At 41.4% G+C, this 21,599-nt stretch overlaps 1 protein-coding gene across 1 annotated transcript in view; it reads left to right on the top strand.

Annotated features, from left to right (window-relative positions):
* Positions 1-21,599, top strand: part of NT5C2 (5'-nucleotidase, cytosolic II) — a 62,805-nt gene that overhangs the window by 24,319 nt on the left and 16,887 nt on the right. Inside the window, exon 3 of the mRNA XM_059820939.1 lies at positions 7,782-7,855. Coding sequence (XP_059676922.1) covers positions 7,782-7,855 — 74 coding nt within the window. The remainder of the gene's footprint in view (positions 1-7,781; positions 7,856-21,599) is intronic.

Genomic DNA, 21,599 nt, shown 5'->3' with positions numbered 1-21,599 from the left:
AATTAATATACAAGCTAGATGTTACTCATTCTCTAGCAGAGGTCACTGGTAAGAGGATACTGCATTACTGTGCTATTGGCAACACACATTTTAATTCGGAAATAAAATGGATGTGTAGCTGCTAGGTGGCTTTTCCTTAGTGTGTGTGGTTGTGAGGCCACCTCCCTCATGCACTGCTTGTTGACTTTTCCGGGTAGAGGATAATCACTAGGTCATTTGTTCTGGAGGAGTACTGTCATTTAACGTGATTGTAATTAGGCAAGAACTAGCTTGACTCTGAGCCACCAAATTGCCCTAGTGTCTATTTTTTAACTTGGAGTGAGCACTTCTAGGCACCCTCTGGATTATCTCACATAGCTCTTTAGGGTTTAAATAGCAACCACATCTAGTTAAAGCAAATAATGGAAAAAGTTGGTGTTCCATCCACTCTTGTTACTGACAGTTACCAAGATCCAGGAAACAGGTATTTGCATTTACTTTTATTCTGTGGTTTTGGCTTAACAGGGCAGTAAGGCTGAGATGGCCTTTTTGTTAAACATACAGACTTTGGGATGCTTTTACCATTTTGCATCAGAGTAATTTGAGACGTCTTATCCTGAACATGGGGTTTCTGTTGTTTAGTTTTGTTTTCTTGCTCTCTTGTTTACTGACTAGCGCAAGGGATGTGGCATCATGATTCCTAATCCTAATTCTCCTGCTGACCGGTCATAGAGTATTGAATAAGTTGCTTCATAGTTTGTGCCTCAGTTTGCTTTCAAAGCATCTTACGGTGGTAAATGAGTTAAGTGATTTAAGCTGTTAATATACGCTGAGATCCTGGGTAAAAAAATGGTATATACTTTAACAGTGACAAAGCAAAAGGATTACCAATTGGTTGTTTTGATTTCTAGGGTTAAAGACATATCTTAGTTTGTTTGAATTTGTAAACTCTGGGCTATTCGCCGCTGATCTCGTTTCTTCACTTTATTGATACTGGATCATCAGTGATTGCGAACAGGTGGGAATGTTATATAAACTAGGCTATGAGGCTTGAAACTGTTTATCTATTTGGGTAGCTATATATAAAGTCTCTTTAAAATGATCAGTTCATTGAGGTGGCAAATGAGAAAAAAAGTCTTTACCAGTCTGAAAATGGTCTTTTCATCAGACATGTTCGGATAGGCGATGTGTGGTATTTTCATGTAACTGTAAATGAGGTAGCCCTGTAGGCGCTGCTGGCTATGGTCTGTCCTCATATGTCTTTGTGCAGCCTCCTCGGACTCGGGTGGTGGCATGTGTGTAGCAGAGGGCAGCATGTGGCTCTCTGTATTTATTTTGCTTTAGTGGTTCGGACATTGGAGAGAGGAGGGAGAGGGAGTGTTAAGGCGGCAGAATGGGTGAGCTTATGCGAAAGCAGAACACTTGCCAAATTAATAATAAAGAAATTACACTGAAAATGTCCCATGATCCCTAGCTTTAATAGTTTCACAGAGCAGACGGGTGTTATTTTGGGATGGAATCCATATGTGAGCTTCTTGGCACTTTGCTGTTGCCTGGGAAGAAAACCCAAACAATGGAAACAGAAATGGCCAAGGCTATCTCTTTCCATCTGATTCCTGCTGAATTTCAGAGGGAAGTGCTCATAGTCGTGTTTCTGGATGCAGCCTCATCAGACTTCTAAGTTCCAGTTGTAACCTGATTTTCCAGTTTTATGTCACTATAATTGTGCAAGGATGGTTAGTCTTGTGAAATTGCAGGGCACTATGTTGGAAATGTTACTAGAAGTGGCCAGGAAACGTTGATGCCCTTCTTCTGTCTCCGCTGATACTGTTTCATCTGCCTAAAGTCATCTCAAGCCCAAACACTATCTCTAAATACGATTACAACGATACTGACCTGTCAGAATATTCCTCTTTGGTTGAAGAAGGAATAAAATGGAACTCTAAATATGTAACATTGTAAAAAAAAAAGGACCAAAATGGCATGATAAATAATAATATATGGAATGGTCATTACCTGCCTAAAGAGGCAAGACTCAGCAAAATTATTACATTGGTTTTAGTAGTTCAAAGCAGTTTATTTCTTATCCCCTCTAAGACAGGTACCAAAGCATCCAGCACCCAAAGACAAGACATTTTAATATGTTAGTATCTTCTTAAGGGTGCTCACATGATTTCTGCCAGATAAGTGAGGGATTCATCTGAGTTAACTACTGTTGGTGGAAGTCACCTGTAACCAGAACTATAATGTCATGTAGTGAGACATCTCCCCCAGCTACACATCATCTGTGGACTAGCTAGTAATACTGAGAACATCCAGTTGTCATAAGAGTAGTGGGATTTTTTTTCGTTATTAGCCTTTTTAAAGAGGATGTGGGGAACTTGGACATGGGAGACTATTAAAAGCTAATCCATTTAGTTCCCTTTTATTTCTTTTTAACTATTCTAGCTTATTAAAACATGGAAGTTTTCCATGAAGTGAAGATTAACCAAAGTGCCTAAACTTTGAGGAAGCAGGAATCTGAGCCTTCTGACTAGTTAGTCCCTGTTTCGTGGCTGGCTCGAGCCCAGCTGTCCACCACAGTTGTATTTAAACACAGACGCAGGTCATGCTTAGCCAGCTCCCGCTGTATTTGCTGTTCCACTTAGCACTGTTGCAAGTTTCTTCGTATTTGTTTAATTTCTAGTGGAACATACTCTCCTGACAAAGAATGCTTCTTGCTGCAAGGTATTTCTAGACACATTTTGAAAATCATTATAAAAGCCCTCTGTTCCAGAAACCTCGCCTCACATTATTCATTTTCTCGCTATGAGCAGTTGTGAGCCATGTGCCAAGTTCCTCCTTAGTTGTATAATTCTGTGGATTTTGTTTATTTTGTCGGTCATATTACGACAATATTATACATGCAAATTTCGTTTAGGGCACAGAACGCTTTTGAGATTTTGCACAAATAAAATAAAAGCATTTCTCCCTCTCTGCATTTGCTCCTCTCCTGTGTTACTTGAGAAGAGTTGGGATTTAAGTTCCTGCTTCAGAATTGATTGACAAGAACAGTAACAAAACCGAGATCAGTTCTCTTGTAAAAATATAAAGGACTGTGAATTGCAGTGTTGAGGATATCAGGGCTCTGTGACTCCCTTTATGCATGCTCAGCAGTTCCTTCTTCCTTGCAATACAACACATTTTTCTCTTATCCAGCACAGTTTGTAGAGCTCAAGAAGAAAATAAAAACTGTCATCATTGAGAGCCTTCTCCTGTGGCCAAGCTGAAGGGTTTAATCTTTGAGGAAGAACTCATTAGGGAGGAAGTGTGCTTCATGGTTTCCCTTAAACAGCTCTTCAAGTCCATTTTTCTAAAGGGGTGGATCTGTGCCAGGCTAAGCCACCACAAGTCCATGCTGCTGCCTCCCCACTCCCAGCTGTGCCGTGTGCTGGCTCAGGGAGCTGACGGGGCTGGGTATGGTCCCTCAACTGGCTTCCCCACAAGCACCGACACCTTAGACTGCTCCAGCCACAGCGCGCAGGGAGTGCAAAACTGGGGGAGACTCACAGCGATATTCCTGAAAGCAGAAATACAAAGCTTGGTTTTTCATCAGGAAGGAATGATGAAGGCAAGAGAAGGGCAATGTCCTGTTTAAGATGGGCAATGTCCTGTTTAAGATGATGCTCTGGTTGCAGACAGGTGTGGAGCTGGGGAGTGGGGTTTAGGCAATACCCACCTCTGCCTCTCAGCACAAGGAATGGAGAGGGTGTTCTCGTGCTATGCCTGCAGTTTGATTTGTCCTACTGCCCAGTGCTGTTAATTTTTTAGATCAGCTTAATTTTTAACTCCAGTGCTCCTAGTTTAAAAGATTATTTTTTGAATGGAAAAAAAAAACAAAACCAGGGGAAGGGAAAGTGTGATTTCTTCTGATTCTGGCAAGTGGAAAAATTGTTCTAGAATAAAACTTCCTTGCCTAAAAACGTTGGGTGATTTTAGTTTTCCTCTTATTCTGACTTTATTTTGACTGTTTGTAGTCTGGAGGCTTCTTTGATTTTTGTTTCTCTAGATGAGCTGTAAAAAACTTGTCATCCTATCCTTTCCTTTAGAGACCAGAGGACCTTTTCTCTCAGGTGGTTAGGGTTCTTAGGGTCTTAGTGTTGGTTTTGCTTTATAGTCATTAAAAACAACTCTTGTCATTTCTCTATACCATGTCTTCTGTGGAGATGTTACATTTTTGTAGCCAACAAACACATTTGACCAGTATTCTTGAAATCAGGCTGAGCGTACCTTCGATTAGGATCTAAGCACAGCTTTGAAACGGGCTCAGTCTGCAGCTTCTGAGAAGCACCTGGCTCTTCCCAGAAACTGTTGTGGTTTTAATTTAATTTAATCTCAACTTTTATCTTTAGTTTCTAGGATACTGCAGATATTTACTACTTTGAGTAAACCCCCTGAATTAAGCTGGTCAGCTTCTGGGAGTAAATATTTGTAAGTATCTACTTAGCCCCTTGTGTCTAGGGGATCACCATGCATGGGAGACATCTTCCTTTATCAGGATTTAAAGTTGAGGTCCTGAGTGCTGACAAAATATCCCAATATCTGACTGGGCCTTCAGAAGAGAAGTGAAATTGGTTCCAGGTTTTTTTGCCACTGTTTAGTCTGCCATTTAATCCGCCAAGGCATATCCAAGTTTAAATTGATTAAAGTGTTCTCATTTCCTGTCCTGAACATGTTGTGCAATAGCCTTCTTTTGCTTTTTAAAATATTTGCTCTGTTTCACTCCAGCACTGGTGGGTGAAGTAATTACCACGTCAAATCAGTTGGTAGGATGCCTTGAAATCTGCCAGGTCCTGTGCACTGTTGGGGCATGATTAGACCCTGCCACGTACGGTTTCTAGGTCATAGGCAATCTTTACGAGTTAATGGAGAAAGAGAGATCTTCACCAGCTGTAAGCAAGAGGAGGCTGGTATAGTAATTTTCATGTTTTAGTCATAAGACTTATTTTAGAACAAAACATGCTAATAGATGTTGTTCATTTCATTTCATTTCATTTCATTTCATTTCATTTCATTTCATTTCATTATTTCATTTCATTTCATTTCATTGCCTTTAGTAAACTTTTCCAAATCTTCAGCATCAACATGTGCTGGTTGTTTTTTTTCAGTCCCAGGGTTCAGTTTGTAAATACTCTGAAAGCAAGTGATGAAAAAATGTCAGAGGCTTAGAGATCTTTCCACGGTTTTTCGTCAGTTTGGTGTCGTCATCATCTAAACATAGGCAGTCTGGACTGGAAGAGATCTCTTGGGTCACAGCCGTCTTGTTTTTGCCTTTCACAGGCACTGTCGTATTACCCTTTTTATAAGCGCATTCAGCTCCATCTTAGTGCTTGTTTTTTGTCCTCGTTTGGGAAACTGTTCCCAAATATTACAATTCTGAAATGCTCTTCTGAGCTTCTTTAAATTTCCCTTCCTACTCCTGTCCTGTTCAGAAGGATGGAAAACTATGCTCCGGGGGCTAAGCCTAAAGGCAAGAACAAAATTGGACTCTGCAGGTTGGACAAAAAATATTGCTAGGGTCTCCCGGAGGTATGTTATTCCTGCTTAAAGCTCTCCACTTTCAGAAACAAACTGCACAAACATAAGATCAGAAACCATGTGCTTGAATTAGCTAATAAATAATGCTTCCTGGAATCAGCAGCAACAGAACGTAATCATCTTCATTATACAAAGTATGAGACTGTGTTTAGTACTGAATAGCATTTCATGTTGGCCTCTTGTAAATCAGAGCTATCTCAATGTTAAAAGACAAACATGGATTCAGACTGCAGATTCAGATAATTTGCTCCACCTACTCAAAAGCCAGCTATTTCAGGAGTGAATTTTAGCGATTTACGATCCCATCTCAGATTTCCAAAAGGCATTTCTTTACCAGTTTCCAGTTTTTTTCCCATCACTTTGTCTTGTTTAGGTAATACATAAATCTATCAGAAAAGAGCATCATCTATAACCTCTGAGGCCCCTTAGTGACAAGCCCCATTGTCAAAGGCAGGCACTTTGCCAGGAAACTGTGACTCCCAGAGAGAGTGTGCAAGGTTAGGGGGAAAGTATACTATTGCCAGAGAAACTGTATTCCAAGTGGATTTGTGTGGAACAACAACGATATCCAGTGACTAGTTAAATTAGCTACAGATGTGTTTTCTAGAACACTGTCCAAGAAGATATACAGTACTTTAAGGCTTCGTTCAGGCATAATGATCTTCTGAAGTCAAATCAGATCCAAGCAAAATTGCATCGGTACTAGGGAAGCTTTAAAGGAATTGTGTAATATGATTCAGACAAGTAGATGAATCAGGCTGCTGCGAACTAAACAAGGAGCACATCGGTGAGAGATGAGGTAAGACGACTTGCATGGAATTGTGATAGTCTGATGTTAGCAGTTTGCTGTTAAAATTCGAGCTGAGGCAGATTGACATGGGCAGTTAAACGGGCACGTTATGCCGGCCACCTGCCCAGAACATGCGTGCGGAGGAGAATCTCCCAGTGGTTTCTTTCAGCTTTTCGGAACGTACGAGTGCTTGGTTTTGCACTTGCTGTCTCCATTGCTGCATTGCTGTCCCTGCGCCACTCCTCCTACATGGCAGTGCTGCCGATTTCAGTTTTTAAAAGAGGATAATTACTCTGCTGAGGGCAATGCACTTATTAAATATTTGGAGAATTTTCACATACTGAAATCAGAGTACAGGTGAAGGCTCTGGGACTTTTCTCATACAGTAGAATTTTGTCTTGGCATCACAGCTCGAGCAGTACGTGGGATTTCTATCCGAGATCAGTGTTGAGAAGCTCAGCTTCCATCCCGTAGCCGAGTTCTGACTTTCATTCTTAGAGTTCAGATAAGACAGACGGTGGAGAGAAGTCCTGTTGAATTACAGATCTGCTATACGGTTGAAAGTTCTGGGGAAACATAAGCAGCTTAGTTGCTGTAGTAGTTGGAACAGGAAGCAAGAAAAGCTTTTGTTGTATTCTCTGACCTGTTTCTTTACCATGTTATTTACTTGAACTAAATTGAATACGGTGTCTTAAAATGTCATCAAAAAGGGCCTGGAAGCATTCAGCTTAGATTCTCATTGCAATAAGCATTAATAGTAAAAGTGGAATTTAAAAAATAGCAGTTTTGTCCAGGAGTTGCAGGGGAGTTAGAAATAAAAAGAAAAATTTTCGCAATAGAAATAGCTTATTCTTGTGGATGAAAATTTATCTCATTCACTGTTTTTCAGAGTTTTATTAAATGTTTTTAATGCTATTGGTGTAAATGTGGAAACAGATCTGTTTAGGTTTGCTTTGAATTTCCAGACACAGTTCCAAAGAGGGCTCAAATGCTGTGAGTTTATTCATAGAAATGTTATTTTCTTTTCCTTTCCTTGTTACCTCTTTGTAATAATTTGTTTTAATCAAGCAAATTGTATTGCTTCCCATCTTCTGCTTCCAGTTTCCTCTCACTTTAGCTCTGAATTCTGCTTCAGGAGATTTTGCATTTCTATTCTTAGGAATTTTTGCAGGTCACATGCAAAGCCGTGTGTGTCCATGCATGCGTGTATGTCTTTAGACAGCATACCAATAATTAGAATATCCCTGCAAAGTCATGGATTTGCTTCAGGAGAACTCATGGCAAAAAATGAAACATGCCTCTGTTTTCAGGTATATTTTCTGATTTTGACCTAAAAGAGCCAGACATCCTGACAGCTGGCAGAATGTGTTTGTTCTAAAAAATCATTATTTTGAAAATGCTCATACCTATGGCTTTATTTCTTCTCTCTTTACAGGGTCTTTGTAAACAGAAGTTTAGCCATGGAAAAGATAAAGTGCTTTGGTTTTGATATGGATTATACACTTGCTGGTGAGTATCTTAAATCTTTTTTGTCATTGACTTAGTTTGGAATAGTGCCTCTTATTGAACAAAAACCAGTTACTGGTTGAGCTACTCCAGTTAGCAGGTGCTTCTTCTATTAGCAAATATATCGTTCATTATTCATTGCACTTCCATTTTACGTGTTCCCCTTAAATTTGTTATCTGCAATCTATATTTGGTCACAAGCCATGTTGCTGTAGTACAGTTTCAAGTGATTACGGGTGTCAAGGAAACCAAAGCTTAATAAGTTTAATTGCTTCCTTAGATTCCACTATATTTTGATACTGTCCCCACTGCAAGCTTGGCTTTGAATAACGAGGCGATTTTTTTATCCTTGGTGCATATGGTGGGCTACATCTTTAGCCAGCAGGTTCTCAAGTGTCCTGGGCGGGTCATTTTTAATAGGTTTTTCCTCTTTCCCATTCCTCGGTTGGCCACATCAGTGACTCATTTTGAGAAGAGGCAAGGCAGGGGGAGTGTCTTGTGTCAGCTGAACAAGTTAATTTAGAAAGCTTTGCCAATTCTTTATGGCAGATAGGCTTTGGGAGGTTGCATAATAGTTTCATAAATTTTTTTGCATGACTTCTCCATCTTTCAAATACTCAGCAAGCAAGTTCTCTGACACTTTTGATGAAGGGGGGGTAAAGTTACTGTTTTCTGCATAATCAGACTTGTATGATGTTATGTATATTAAGGAAGGAAGAGATAAAAAGCCCACTTCTACTTTCCTAGGTTATAGTATCACACAGGCTGTAACTGAGGATGTCACATACAGTCCTACCTTCTTTCTCATTACCACTTCCAAGGTTGTGGATAGGAAGTTCCTATCACCTGTGATATTTCAATTTAGAATTGTTGTGAATATAAACTGAGAAAATGTGAGGTAGAGTGTCAGGGCCACCTAATAGTAGGTTAATGCAGTATGTCAGCTATGGTCATCTAGTTACTGTGTCTACTGAGAAGGAATGAGGGATGAATAATGTGGCTAGGGACAGTGTGAGGGTCACAGGAGCCGGGGTCAGTGGCTAAGCAAAGGGCAGGAAGGTTTCCATGTGCTTGTGGTTCAGCAAAATGCTGCAAAGAGCAGTTTTGGATGCTGTGGCAGGTAATTGTATTTATATCACTTGCTCTTGTTCTTTCAAGCAGTTACCCATGAGGCAGTAGTTATATAGAAAAGGTTTGGTTGTTCAACACCTTATTTATACATCTGTTTAAAGTTCCTGACACTTTTTAAGTCATGAAGTGTATCATTGTTAATCTGTGCTGGATCTGACTGCAGGCGCTTGCTTTTGGTGTTCATGTTTCCCAGCTGTGACAGCCTTGTGGCAGTGCCTTTAAGGAGCACAAAACAGTTGTTCGAGAACAAATGCTTAAAAAAAAAGAGTTGTGGGTTTCACTTCCATAACGGAAAAACAACTTCTGTGCCTTTTGCAAACTGGCAGCATTTCCCAAGGACTCAGGTCGTCCCAGTGGGGCTGGCGTGGAGCATGAAGCGTGTTGCTAACTTCCATCCTGACAGAAGGAGAGCTTCAGCGCTTCACTTCTCCGACTGTTCATTTTAGTCAAGTGTTGCTTGTTTCTGTAAACAAAGAGCAAATGTGTTGTTATCCACAAAATGATGCTTGTTTTGATGAGAGGGAAAAATGTGAATGTTTCAGGCATCCTAAAACAGTACCCAGGGACATGGAAACCTGGGGCTTCCAAGGCTGGAAGATCACAGTGCTACAGTTAAGCAGGCAAAGTCGGTGCATTCAGGGGAGTTGAGTGACAGGGTATGGTGCAGAAAAAGAAATGGGATGTGGTTTGAGCAGAAAACTGGAAATCTGGACCACTCTGGGGTAAGCTGCTGTCCTGTGACTTCTTCCATGGTACAACACAGAAAATAGTTGCAGATCATTTTACAAGGAGCTGTGAGAATGTAATTAGGTTGGAAAGCCTTTTGCAGATGAAAAGCGTAATGCCTGGTAAGTACTGTTTCCCTTTTTTTCGCTCGACTGGGAAATTAACATACAAAATTACCTGTTTGTCATCTTATGTCTCAGAGTCATCCTTTCTTCTCCATGTGGGCTTTTGTTATCTGACCATTATTTGCTATATATAATTGTCGCACACAAGAAAAATTACTTATTCATTGCAGGGGCTTTAAACAGTGTAGTGTTAGAATATGATTATTATTATAATTAATTAATTGGAAATTATAATGAAGAAGTGGGGCAAGTGAAGTATTACATTAGTATGTTGTAGTGCAGTCATTAGACCCTGCCGTGTTTTCTGTCTGGGCACGTTATCCCTTACACACTCTTTCACATGGACATGCTACTGTCTAGATTAAAAAAGAAGAAACAATGTAAAAAGCTAGTTTATCTGTAATTTAACATCTGGAGATGGTATCTGGATACCAGATGGTGCATGCTGAGCAGAAGCCTTTTGGAGACCATTCAAGACATGTAAATAGACCAAGGAAGAAGAACAGAAGCACCTCCAGTGTCATCAGCTCCTCATCTAGTTTTCTGCATTTGTATTTTCAGATATTGCTAAGTCACTTCTCTGTAAATTTGTTTAAAAATATCCCAAGCACAATCTTCATATTCAATGACTGAGGGCAGTCAGAGCCGCTGACCCTGCCAAAAACTATATGCCACATCCTTTCCCCACTCTCTGTTGTGAACTTTCACATCAGAAATAAACTGATGATGTTCATCCATAGCTGACAGTCATACACTTTTACGTCTCAGAAGAAGAATGATTATTTTGGAACACCTTGAATTACCTATCTTGTGAAGAGGAGGCTGTGGTGTCAGTAAAAGAAAACACATTGTCACTCTTCTCTCTTTCTTCTTCCCAAATCAGTGGCCACTGTTAACACCAAAAGTCTTGCTTAGGAGGTGGTTTGGTACCAGAGAAGCAGAATCACTTGACTTGTTTTGAACTTTAGAAGCTTGAGACAGTTTTGTTCTTGTATTTTATGAGTTTAAGGACACAAACCTACTTACAATAACACTGTTTTCTATCTAGAATAATCAAATTTTGGTAGGGATGTGGTATTTCTATTTTGAGGTATATTGTAACAGCTACTATACACATGCTGCAGTCATCATGTGTTCTACTACTAGCATGACTGAGAATGTTGGCTTGCCAACTGACAGCAGTTTTAGTATCATCATGTTACATTGCACATAAAATACAATTTCATGCATTACTTTATAGGGTAGTATTTCTGAGCCTTATTAAATTAAAGGACCAATTAACTCAGAATTGAAAAAATTCAAGGCTGTCTGATATAGCATTGCCACAGTGATTTTTGTTTGCTTTCAAGTCAAAATTAGGTTAAACTTTGAATTCTTGTTAATAACTTCTATGTTCTCTCATTGTGTTTGTCTCTTTCCTTGCATAGGGTTGAGAAATACTGCTAATGGGTGGGTTGGGCAAACAGAGTCTTTTTGTCTTGAATAAAAGAGCCTGAAGGTTTTAGCCTTCTCTTCTGAGAAATTGTGGACATTAAATTGCTGAATTTGTAGCCACTGTGATTACAGCTAGAATTAATTTGATTGCTGGGAGCTTAAAATAAAATGAAAGCAAATTGAAATAACTCTCACAGGTTTTAGATTCCTTGTTTTCCCATCAAGGATTGCTGTTGCATCCTCATGGGGTGAATAAGGTCTCGTACATGTATGGAAACTCCCAAGACTCCCTAGGTTTATGTGCTGGATACAGTAATACTAGAGGCTCAGAAATCTGTGTTGTATATGAAGCTGACTGTCCCCCTCCTATTAAATCTGTTTGGTTTGCTTGCACATTTAGTACATAAAATAATGTTTCTTTTAAGCTAGGTGTTATTAGGAGGAAAGTCGAAGGAGCAGGAAGAACAGCAGGGTTAGATTGTGGTTTGTGTGCATAGTTAAATAGTCGCTGCTTAGAATGTTGGAGGGCTTGACGCAAGCAAGAGTCACCAGCTATTTCAGCCCTTGCTGTTCGAGGAGGTTAAGACAAGTTTCTGTGGTGTTACACAGCCGTCACCCCAGCAGTCCTTCGTTCTCTGCCACTGACCTTGCTGCCTGCCAGCCAGGGAGCGAGACCCGTTGCCGCTTCCCCAGGGTTCCCTTGCTCCTTGGAAAGTGATGGTGTTACACCAGGTTCTGCAAATACTTGTGAAGGGCTGCGTTTCCTGTTAGGGCAGAACTGAGAATTTTTTATTAAATCCTTAAGTTAGATTTGAGGGTCCTTTTGTAGTGCATTTTTGTTTGCTAAATCATAGGTTTTTTTATTATTCGAATGATTCATCTGACTGGCTTATTCATCCTGACTGGCTAGAAGACCAGTAGTCAGTAACAATTCTGGTCTGCCTTCCTGTTTTACTAGTAATGTCAAAACTGCCCGTGCTTTGGTAAAGGAGAATGTTGCATGTAATCCAAACAATTCACAGCCTTCTCTGGTTTGTGTTTACTGCAGGAAGAAAGATAAAGGTATGTCAGCAGAGAGTCTTCACTGCAACACTCACTTGAGACTAGGAGTTGGTGAGGCCTGTTGGAAATGCAGCAGAGAGAGATTGGTTTCACACAGCATTTTATTTGGCTGCTTCCTTCTCAGTGTGAGCTACACTTGTAATTAGTAGGTCTGGATCCAAGTAATGCAGGAGGCCTTGGCATTACTAGGTTTTAAATGGGACAGGTTGCACAATGAGGTGATGGATCGATGTCCCTTGACAGGAGCAGGGCTAAAGCAGTGGGATTCTCAAACTGGCTGTAATTTCACACCGGGCCATTGGCAGATGGAGAGGGAATTAGTAAGAATTACAAACTCAATTGTGCTTGAAAAGATTCCTCTGTGGCTGTCCTCCTTCTCCAAAAGTTACAGCCTTGTTGAAAGTTTTATCTTCTATCTTTGAGGTAGATAAGATGTAGTATCAGTAGGCAGGATGCTTTCATTTGGAATGCTTTTCATGTACTTAAATCACTGCTGCTTCCACATTGTCCAGAAATCAATAATAAAATTATCACTGGCTGCTGAAAACGGTTTCAGTAAAAAAGAAGGGGAAATGGGGCTTGAAAAATACTGGTTTTATTGTGTGCAAATATGATTAATACAACGTAATCTTATTGGAATATAGCTTGTGTCCTGGAAACATCGCCAACTTAATGCCAAGATTCGGTGCACTGCAAAGATTTTATTGCAAAATTGCTTATGCTTTCAGCTGTAGCATTTCCCTTCTCATCACATGGGAAAAGACATGGGAAAGATAACTTCAGTCTTTCCCAACTTACTCCAAAGTGCAACATGCGTAAACAGGTTTTGCCCCTTCCTCAAGTAGGCGTTTGTGTCTAAGCCATCCTTGCAGTTTGGAGGAGAGGGAAATTTTTCACACCCACATCTTATTTTTGAAATGGATTGGCTTGTTGCTGCGTGTGATCTGGGAGAAAAGGTGGCAGCAGAATTGATCAATCGATCAAGTATTTTTACTGTAGCTGAGTTGTATCAGTTTTCTGTGTTTTGGTTTTCACAAGCAGAGAAATGGGACTAATTAATTTGTACCTTGTATACAAAATTTTTAAATTGCACAGATAAAAGACAAAGTATAAATATGGGCGTTTTATAGATGAAAGATTGAACTGAATACTTAAAAAAGCTGCTGAGCTTGTAGTGTAAGCAACTACAAAGAAATATTTGTTCTTCTGTTCAGATACTGCTATTGTCTGTTTATTGGTACTGGACTCCAATACAAATGTTCTAACGAGGCTCTCCTGCTTAGGTTAAAGGTTTGTCTTTAGTTTTGTCATGATGTAAAGACTACAGGCTTTCAGGCTCTTTTGGGGAGATACTAATCAGTTTTGCTTCTTTCTCAGTTCTCTGGATAATACAATTCTTTGTGTCATACATGGTGGCTAGAGAAAGGAATTGGTAGATACGACAACAGTAGCCTTCAAACTGTCCTAGCAAAAAATGAGAGATGCCTTGACTATTGCACATCTGCTGTCTGCGTTTTCACATTTGCACGTTTCCAGTTTAACAGGTGCAGATTTTGCAGATTACAGAGGCTGGTTTAGCCATTAGTGTTTTAAAGCTAAAGGCAGATGGAGAAGCTAAGTTGTTCTAGTATGCTTTAAGCTGGATGTTTTTTCAAATACCAGTGCAGTGCTCAAGTGGCTATTGTCCCTGCTCTCTTTGTGTTGCTGCTCTTCGGATTTTGACCATTTAAAGCTGTGTAATGAGCAAACCGAGGTCTGGTGCTGTGGGATCTCACATGCTGGCATTGGGAATGATGAGTGGAGAAAACATGTGTTGCTTGCTCCGTCCCAGTAAATCACTGACTGACGAACTGCTAATCTGCTGTCTGTGGATTCTTGAAGAATCAGAGTGTTAGACAGGAGCTGCTGAAAGAACAAGTCTTCCCAGTGTAAGGAAGTTTCAAAAGCTGCTATATTTAGTTTTCTTGCTCTTAAAAACATGAGAATAACACCAAGCTGGGTCAGCAGGCTGTTAGTATACCAACGGCCAGTTCTTGTCTTTGCCAGATGAATGAAAATATGGGGGTATTTTTCACTCTAATAGACCTCCTTATCTAGTAATACCACAACAGAAGTACTATTAAGTTGCAAATACCCCTGTGATGACGGGAACAGCCTACTCTGTAGGAGGACCCAAAATTGAGAGTACAGAAGGCTTTAACTCTGAGATTACATGTGTTCTATTGCTTTGTGAATGCCTTATTTTAGCACACTACACAAAAACTTAGTATGTGGCTTATTGACAGTATGGGCACTTGTGCTACATACATGTAAGCCCAGGTGCACACTGTTACACAAATGTGTAGCTTTTGAGGCTCAGTCTCTTAAGTGAATATGGAGAGAAATAAAAAGCTGTGTCTGTTTGGACATTGAGACACCTAAATAATGCCATAGATATAGTGTATAAATGGCTGCTATACCTTTAAGTAATTTTCTTTTTATTTCTAGATGCTAGCAAATTGTGTTTGAACATGAAGCCCATGCAACTATTTCTTCCCTGTTCAGAAGTCTTCATTAAAGAGCTAAGTCCATATTTTGGCACAGTAGTTTGTTTCCATGGAAATGCAGGGATATTTCCAGTATGGGATTATGACTCCCAGTGGGCTGTATCTGAGAGAGGTAAATTGTGAAGGCCAGTTGTAAGCACAAAAAAAGATTCTCTTGTGTCAGGGAAACTGTAAAAAATTCCCATAAAAGAACAGGTGACTGTGTAGTCATCTTTAAAATATTATTCCAGTGCAAAGGAATGTTATGCCAACTATTAAAATAGACAAACTGAAGTTTCCTTCAAATGCGGAGTCCATCTGAATTGTGTCGCTCAACATGCAAAATGTGACCTCAGTGCTGTTGTTTTACCTCAAGCTATGCATTTTTATTCAGCAGAAGAAATCTTTCCAACACTAAGCTCTGTTTTGCCAGCCTCTGAGGCATATCCAAACAGCGCAAATCTTTGTTACATCGAAGGCAAACAAAGTGCAGCAGCAGAAAGCTAAAAATATCTGGAATTTACCAATGAGAGCACTAGTAAGCCTGCTTTGGGAAGAGTTAAAGCTGATGATACTTGACAACGCTTTTTTTTTTAAACAAGTAGAAATGCAGCACTAAGGACAACCTGAACTGTAGACATCCAGCAATTCAGAGCTAAGCTGAACGTGCAATACTGTGTCAGTCCTTGAAGCAACAACAAATCCTGTCTTTACAGATCCTTTTAGCATGCAGAGTGGGAGCACAGGAGCTGATACAGTTCCAGGTTAGAGGTTTTAGAGCTGAAAGCTGTGCTGCGCACTTGAGGATGTTTGCAGGAGCATTAGAAGTAAGGAATTTTCCATCGCTCTTAGGCTGCAGAGTGGGTGCATAGCTGCTTTATGGGCACTGCTGCAGTTGGGGACTGCAGAGTTTTTGTGCTTCTCTATAAGCATGTGCTGGTTTCCACCCAGAACCCTGTATTTGGCATTGTCAGAAAAGGGTGCTGGGGAGCCACTGAAGCTCAGATCTAAAAGATTCAGCCCTCCGATGATTAGTGACTCTTGCCTTGCTTCCTGTTACCAGATGTACTGTCAAAAACATCTGTGGCTGCAAGAGGCTTAGTGCAAGATCTGGCTGTTCATGCATGGCAGAGCAGCTTGTATGTTAAGCATACGAAAATACCCTGGGACGCACCTGGAGGTTTTGTCAAGGTCTTGTTTGCTGATCACTACAAATACATAATTTCTAGTGAAATAGAAAAGGTAGATTAAATATTGAAGTGTGCTTAAAGCTCAGCTTTGTCTTACTGCACAGAGCACTTCTGTGTTTGAAAAGGTTTCCTTGGGTAAATGAAAATTATGATCAATATACCAGCAGTTTCTTCTCATTTCAGATTGAAAAATTGAATCAATCCAAAGAAACAAAACATACTGTTGCTACCCATTTTGTTTGTTTGGTACTATGAAAACTAAATTTAAATATAGGCTGAAATACTACAGTTCTGCTTTGCATAATACACTGCATTTTTATTTATGGTCTAGTGGTTAAAATCAAAACCCAAGAGTCAGGAGGACTGGGGTCTGTTCCTGGCTGTTTTTCAGCTTGTTTTGACCTTAGACAAATCCTTTGTGGTCACAGTTCAGCTGAGTCCATAAACAAATGGCAGAACAGTGATTCACCACCTTCTTAATTGAAAACATGTGAGTTGTCCCACAGGTTTCGTTTGGGATTTCTTGCGGTTACAATTAGGCACGTTTACCACTTCGTCAGTTTGTTTAGAGGCACCAAGCTCCCAGGTCGGCACAGCACAAACGTGCATGACTCCATTGCCCTGTGCACAGGGAGGCACATAGCAGGCATGTGTTTACGTGGGCAGAGACGAACTGAAACCAATGCTGTACGCAACCAGGGCTTTAAACAGGAGTGTCTGTTTCTCCCTTCGTGTCTGGCGAGGGTGCTGTAAGGTGAAATGTCTGCAGCGGCCATGGCAGAAGTAGAGGTAACACTTGATGGGTCTTCGGAAAGAGAAATGCAAGGCAAGGGGAGCTGGAGGTTTGTGTTTGCTCCCGCTCCTGGGATTGCCAAGCCAGCTGAGCGTCTTTGTATGGAGGCTCCCACAGTACAGGTACCTCTGCAGGGTTTCCAGTTCTCATGGAAAAGAAAATTCTCTGCAGTGTTTCCAGTGCAAAATAGCAGCACCCTGCCAGGCTATGTGAGCCGGGAGTGAGTCTGGGCTCCCATCAGAGCTGAGCAGTCTGACTCCGCTGTCAAAGCTGAAGGGAAGCTAACACCCAGGTGTGAAACTTAAACATGACATCTCAGATTCCTTCCTGTGTAAGGAATTAATTATTTTAACATAGAGAGCAGTGTAGCTTAAAACGTTACTGTTTCCATTTTGTTACGTTTCGATGACAGTGCCTGACAACTCCTCCGCTGGTTAGAAAAGACCCTGTAACAAAGAAGCTGAAGTCATTAGTATCCTATAGCATAAATCCTCTTCTTTTCTAATTATATATGAAAACTGTCATTGCTCTGTAACGAGTTATGAAGATAATAGATAGCCTGAAAGGAGGGTTGGTATATAGAGGTGAGATAGCATTCTTCACTGTCTGGTTCCTTCTGGGGATCCTCAGACCTCTGGCCCTACAGCCGAGACAAACTTTCTTCAAACTATGGCAGTATGTGAAATGCCTGCCCAACACTTACTAGTATGTTTAATTGGTATTGTTGCTTCAGTGGGATTTATTTTTTAATTTAAGTCCAGTGTCCCAAACATCTCCAGGACTGGTCACTCACTGTCTCCCACTGGATTCTCAGCTGGAGTTGCAGGTTGGGTGATCAGAAGTGCCAGGGAATGAGTATTTGGTGCTTGTGTGAAAATAGCGAGCGGTCTGGTTGGTCGTGGAGGGGTGACTGTCACAGGCATCCCGGCAGTAGCTGGCACTAAATGCCGAACTTTGGGGCTACACGCAGAGGAGGTGTTGACAGAATGGAGAGCTCTGGGGATAGATCTATCCTATTTTGGGACACTAGTCTAGGATCTCATTTGATAGACATTGTTGAGGCAGGATACATAGGTACTTGTACTGTTATAGGGAGTGGGGTTGTAAACGGGAATCTTGGTCCTCAAGGCTTTAACTAAGCACTTTTCATCAGCACAACATTGATATAAATGTATTTCTAATACATACTTGCATTATTGATTTGTGGTGCAATTCAGAATATGGATCAACATTTAAAATGAGCAGCACTTTGATCCTGCTCTTTAAGTCAGGTTTGTGTAATTTCAGAAATGTATTTGCACAAGCTTAATTATGCATGTTGTGCCTGAGACGTATATAAATCTGGATACTAGCTACCCACCTGTCCATTTATGTCCCTAACTGCCTGATTTGCATGTGTTACTCGGTAATAAGCAGCAACTGAAATAACCTGTTTCTAGTTATTTTACTTTCATTTCTTCAAGACTTAACACAAAGTAATTGGGCTGCGTTTCCTGTGCTTCAGAGAAAAGGCTAAACCCCTTGCATTGTCTGTCCACTTTTTGGCTTATCTGTCTTTGTGTGACCTCTGGAGAACCCAGATAGAGGGAAAAATTTCTGAAGATTGAGTGTTCGTTAAAGCTTTTTGCAACCCTTTGGAGGAGGTCATCACCTCTAGTTTGAGAAATACTGATCTTATCTGAACACCTGAAAGTCAAAAGTCAATTAGTTTCATCTGCCAACCAAAACAGTGTGGGTAAACTAAGGTGTTTCAATTCCCAAGAGACTCTCAGTGGCAGGGCCAAGGGTAGGGAAGCCCACAGCGTGGACAGTGCTCTCAGCACCCGCGTGGGGAAGGAGTCGAGCTGGTATGTGCCTGAAGGGTCAGAGCAGTCGATGCAACAGCTGCAGAAAGCAGCTGCTCCCATGAAGTCCCCTGCCAATGCGGGGGGTATTTCTGGGGGCACTGTGAGCACCTTTCCCTGGGCTGCTCTCGGCTTCCACCTGGGAGGGAAGGCAGGTGAGGAGCTGGCTGATGGAAGGGATGAAACTCCTTCAGGAGATAACTAGGGTGTCACAGGAAAGCACACTGGCAAAAGAGGGTGACAGATGGGAAAAAAATGGAGACAGGGATGAATGAGACTTCAGGTCATCATTTAGTAGTCCTTGCCCTGCCTTGCTCCCCGGAGGAGCTGCTCACTCTGTGGGCTCCTGTTCTTATTGCAGCAACCTCCCGAGCTCACCTTTCCCTTCCTAAACCAGGGCACTGGTGATGAGGAGCTGCTTCCTCAAAGCTGCCTCAGTGGTGTGGGAAATCAGCGTGTTGTCACTGTTCTCAATTGAGGGCTTTTACCAGCACCAGTTCTGTAGTGGTCGAGAATAAAATGACTAGGCAGGAGGGGCTTGCAGGTGTGCAGTTGGAGACAGCAAATGCATCTCACAAAAGTGACATGGCTGAAGCAGTGCAAAAAGAGGTGGTTATTGTAACTTTAGCTCCTGCTTCTCTCCTATGATCCATAACTAGCTTGTAAGAAGCATCAACAAGGCCTGGAAGAAAACATGTTACACCTTCAGTGAGAAGCTGCCCTGCCTGAATTTGAAATCTTTGTGTGTGTGGAGGAGGAACAAGGAAAGAAATGGGCAGCCCTTGAAGGGCTTTCTCCTCCCCCCAGCTTAAACAGAGCCATCACATGCACTACAGCCTTCCCCAGCTATTCATTTTAAATCAAAACAGGCTTTAAACACTTATTTTCTGCGTACTTCTGTGGGTCTTTTTTGCAACATCATTCCAACTCATTCAGCTTTGTATTTAGTGCAGATTGGATCTCAAAGTTATTTCTGATTGCTCTGTGCATACCTGAAAGTTGCAGAGTAGGTCTGGTCTTCTTACTGTGTGTCCTGGCAAACCAGTGCACTGCAATACGGTGCAGCACTATGTGCAGGTTTGGTACCGGTTTATCCCACAATGCTTTGCACATAAAAGCCGAAGTGTAAGTATGTTAAAAGTATAAAATTTAATTTAGGCGTGCTATGTTAGACTGACCCGGTGTGCGAGGCTCTTACTGGGAGCACCTTCAGGTGTAGGGCAAAATTCTCTTCTCAGATTCCCGGAGTAGCTCCTGACTCAGTCTCCTGAGCTGACACATGCAGGTGTTTTGCGGTGTGAAAGAAAGTGAGTGCCCTGAAAGGAGTAATCTTTCACCGACTGAGGAATGGACAATAATGGCAAAGTCCCCAAAAGACCACAAGACCCTTTCTTGAATCAGTTGCTCTGCATCTGAGAGAAACTCGAAGGGTTTGTGTCATTTGGGCAATGCGCTTGTAGCCTCTTCCTCGTAATTATCACTGAGATGATGATCTAAGACTACTTTGTGGATATGAGGACAGAATTTTGCCTGCAGGATGTACAATCACCAACTGTGCCTCCTCTATAAATCAGTTGTAAGTGTGTTTGGAATAGCTGCCGGGCCAGCTTCTGAGCTTACCAGAGGACAGAGCTCCAGCAGATACAGCCCTACATGGCACAGAGCTGTTGCAGTTTTAAAATCAGTCTGATTTTTTTCTTTAACAGGGGAGCCCAGTGTAACTCCGTCAAGACTGGAGTGACACTCTGAATCTGCATCTGCCTCATGTGAGTTAAAATCCTGGCAGCAGCATTTAGCATTTTGTATAAGCTGGAGCCTCTGTAGAGATTTTTTTTTTTTTTTCTCCTTTTCAGGAAGGCTATAAAATTGTTACTGTCTGTGTCTTGGCAGCAAAGGTAAAAACAACCACACAAATGCATGAGAATTGCATACCTTACTGCACAACCCCTGCTCATTCCAGATCGGCTTCCCTCCTAGCACATACCGTGTAAGGGACACCCACACTCATCACAGACCTGAAGTCTTGCAACGTTCACTCCCAGGGCAGTGCATTTTACCTTTCAATAGTGTAATGTTAAGCCAAGTGATGGTGTTAAGGGGAGGCTGAAATGCCGTCAACTGGCTTCTGGTTTTTTTAAAGCTTTGTTTGTTTTTTTTCCACCCCGGTTGCATAATCCACAAGCCCTGGGTGCTGATTGCCCTGCACCGCTGAAGCATTTGCCTGTGTTGGAACACAGCCTACTGAAATAACGTGGTCCCCTGGAGCTGGGGACTTGGCCCAGTGGCAGAGACACAGCCATCAAGTAGTAAGAAAGGAAAAAAAGAAATCAGAATAAGATGTAAATTGTGCTTTGATCTTACTGTCATCCCACGTGCGTTGGGCAAGGATGCTTTGGAAATGGGTTTGTGGCTCTGCCTCCTCGCCTGTCACAGAGTTGGGGGTACTTGAAGACTGGCCCTTCTCAGCTGGGTGAAAGAGCTGAGCACTGCATGGCAAATAGCTGAATTCATGGCATCGCCATGGCACACAAATTATCTCCAGTTGTGGTCTCAGTAACCAGGTCTGAGGGAGGGGGATGTTCCAGGGAAGATTTAAACTATTTTTTCATCATGCAGCTGCAAAAAAAAAATACTGGTCTGTCCTCTCTACTCTTTTCCCCCACGGATGCCTGAAGTAAACAAGATACAAGAGAGAGCAACCAGCCCTGAGCACAATATTGAAATAAATTTTTTCATCTAGTAATGCATATAGCTGGGGCATCTTCCCTAAATGTGCTGCCATAATTGCAGCAGTGTTAGCCTGTTCATACTTGATCTGAAGGAGGTGGATTGTTTGTTTGCCTGGAAGCTCATGTTACTGAAACAGCTTACGAGAAATGTCAGTGGGTTGTCGCTCATACCGATTGATGCAGCATGT

Source organism: Gavia stellata, chromosome 9, assembly GCF_030936135.1.
Source record: "Gavia stellata isolate bGavSte3 chromosome 9, bGavSte3.hap2, whole genome shotgun sequence".
Taxonomy (NCBI): Eukaryota; Metazoa; Chordata; class Aves; order Gaviiformes; family Gaviidae; genus Gavia; species Gavia stellata.
The sequence above is the reverse complement of the archived record's forward strand: the minus strand, read 5'-3'. Positions and strand labels throughout refer to the sequence as shown.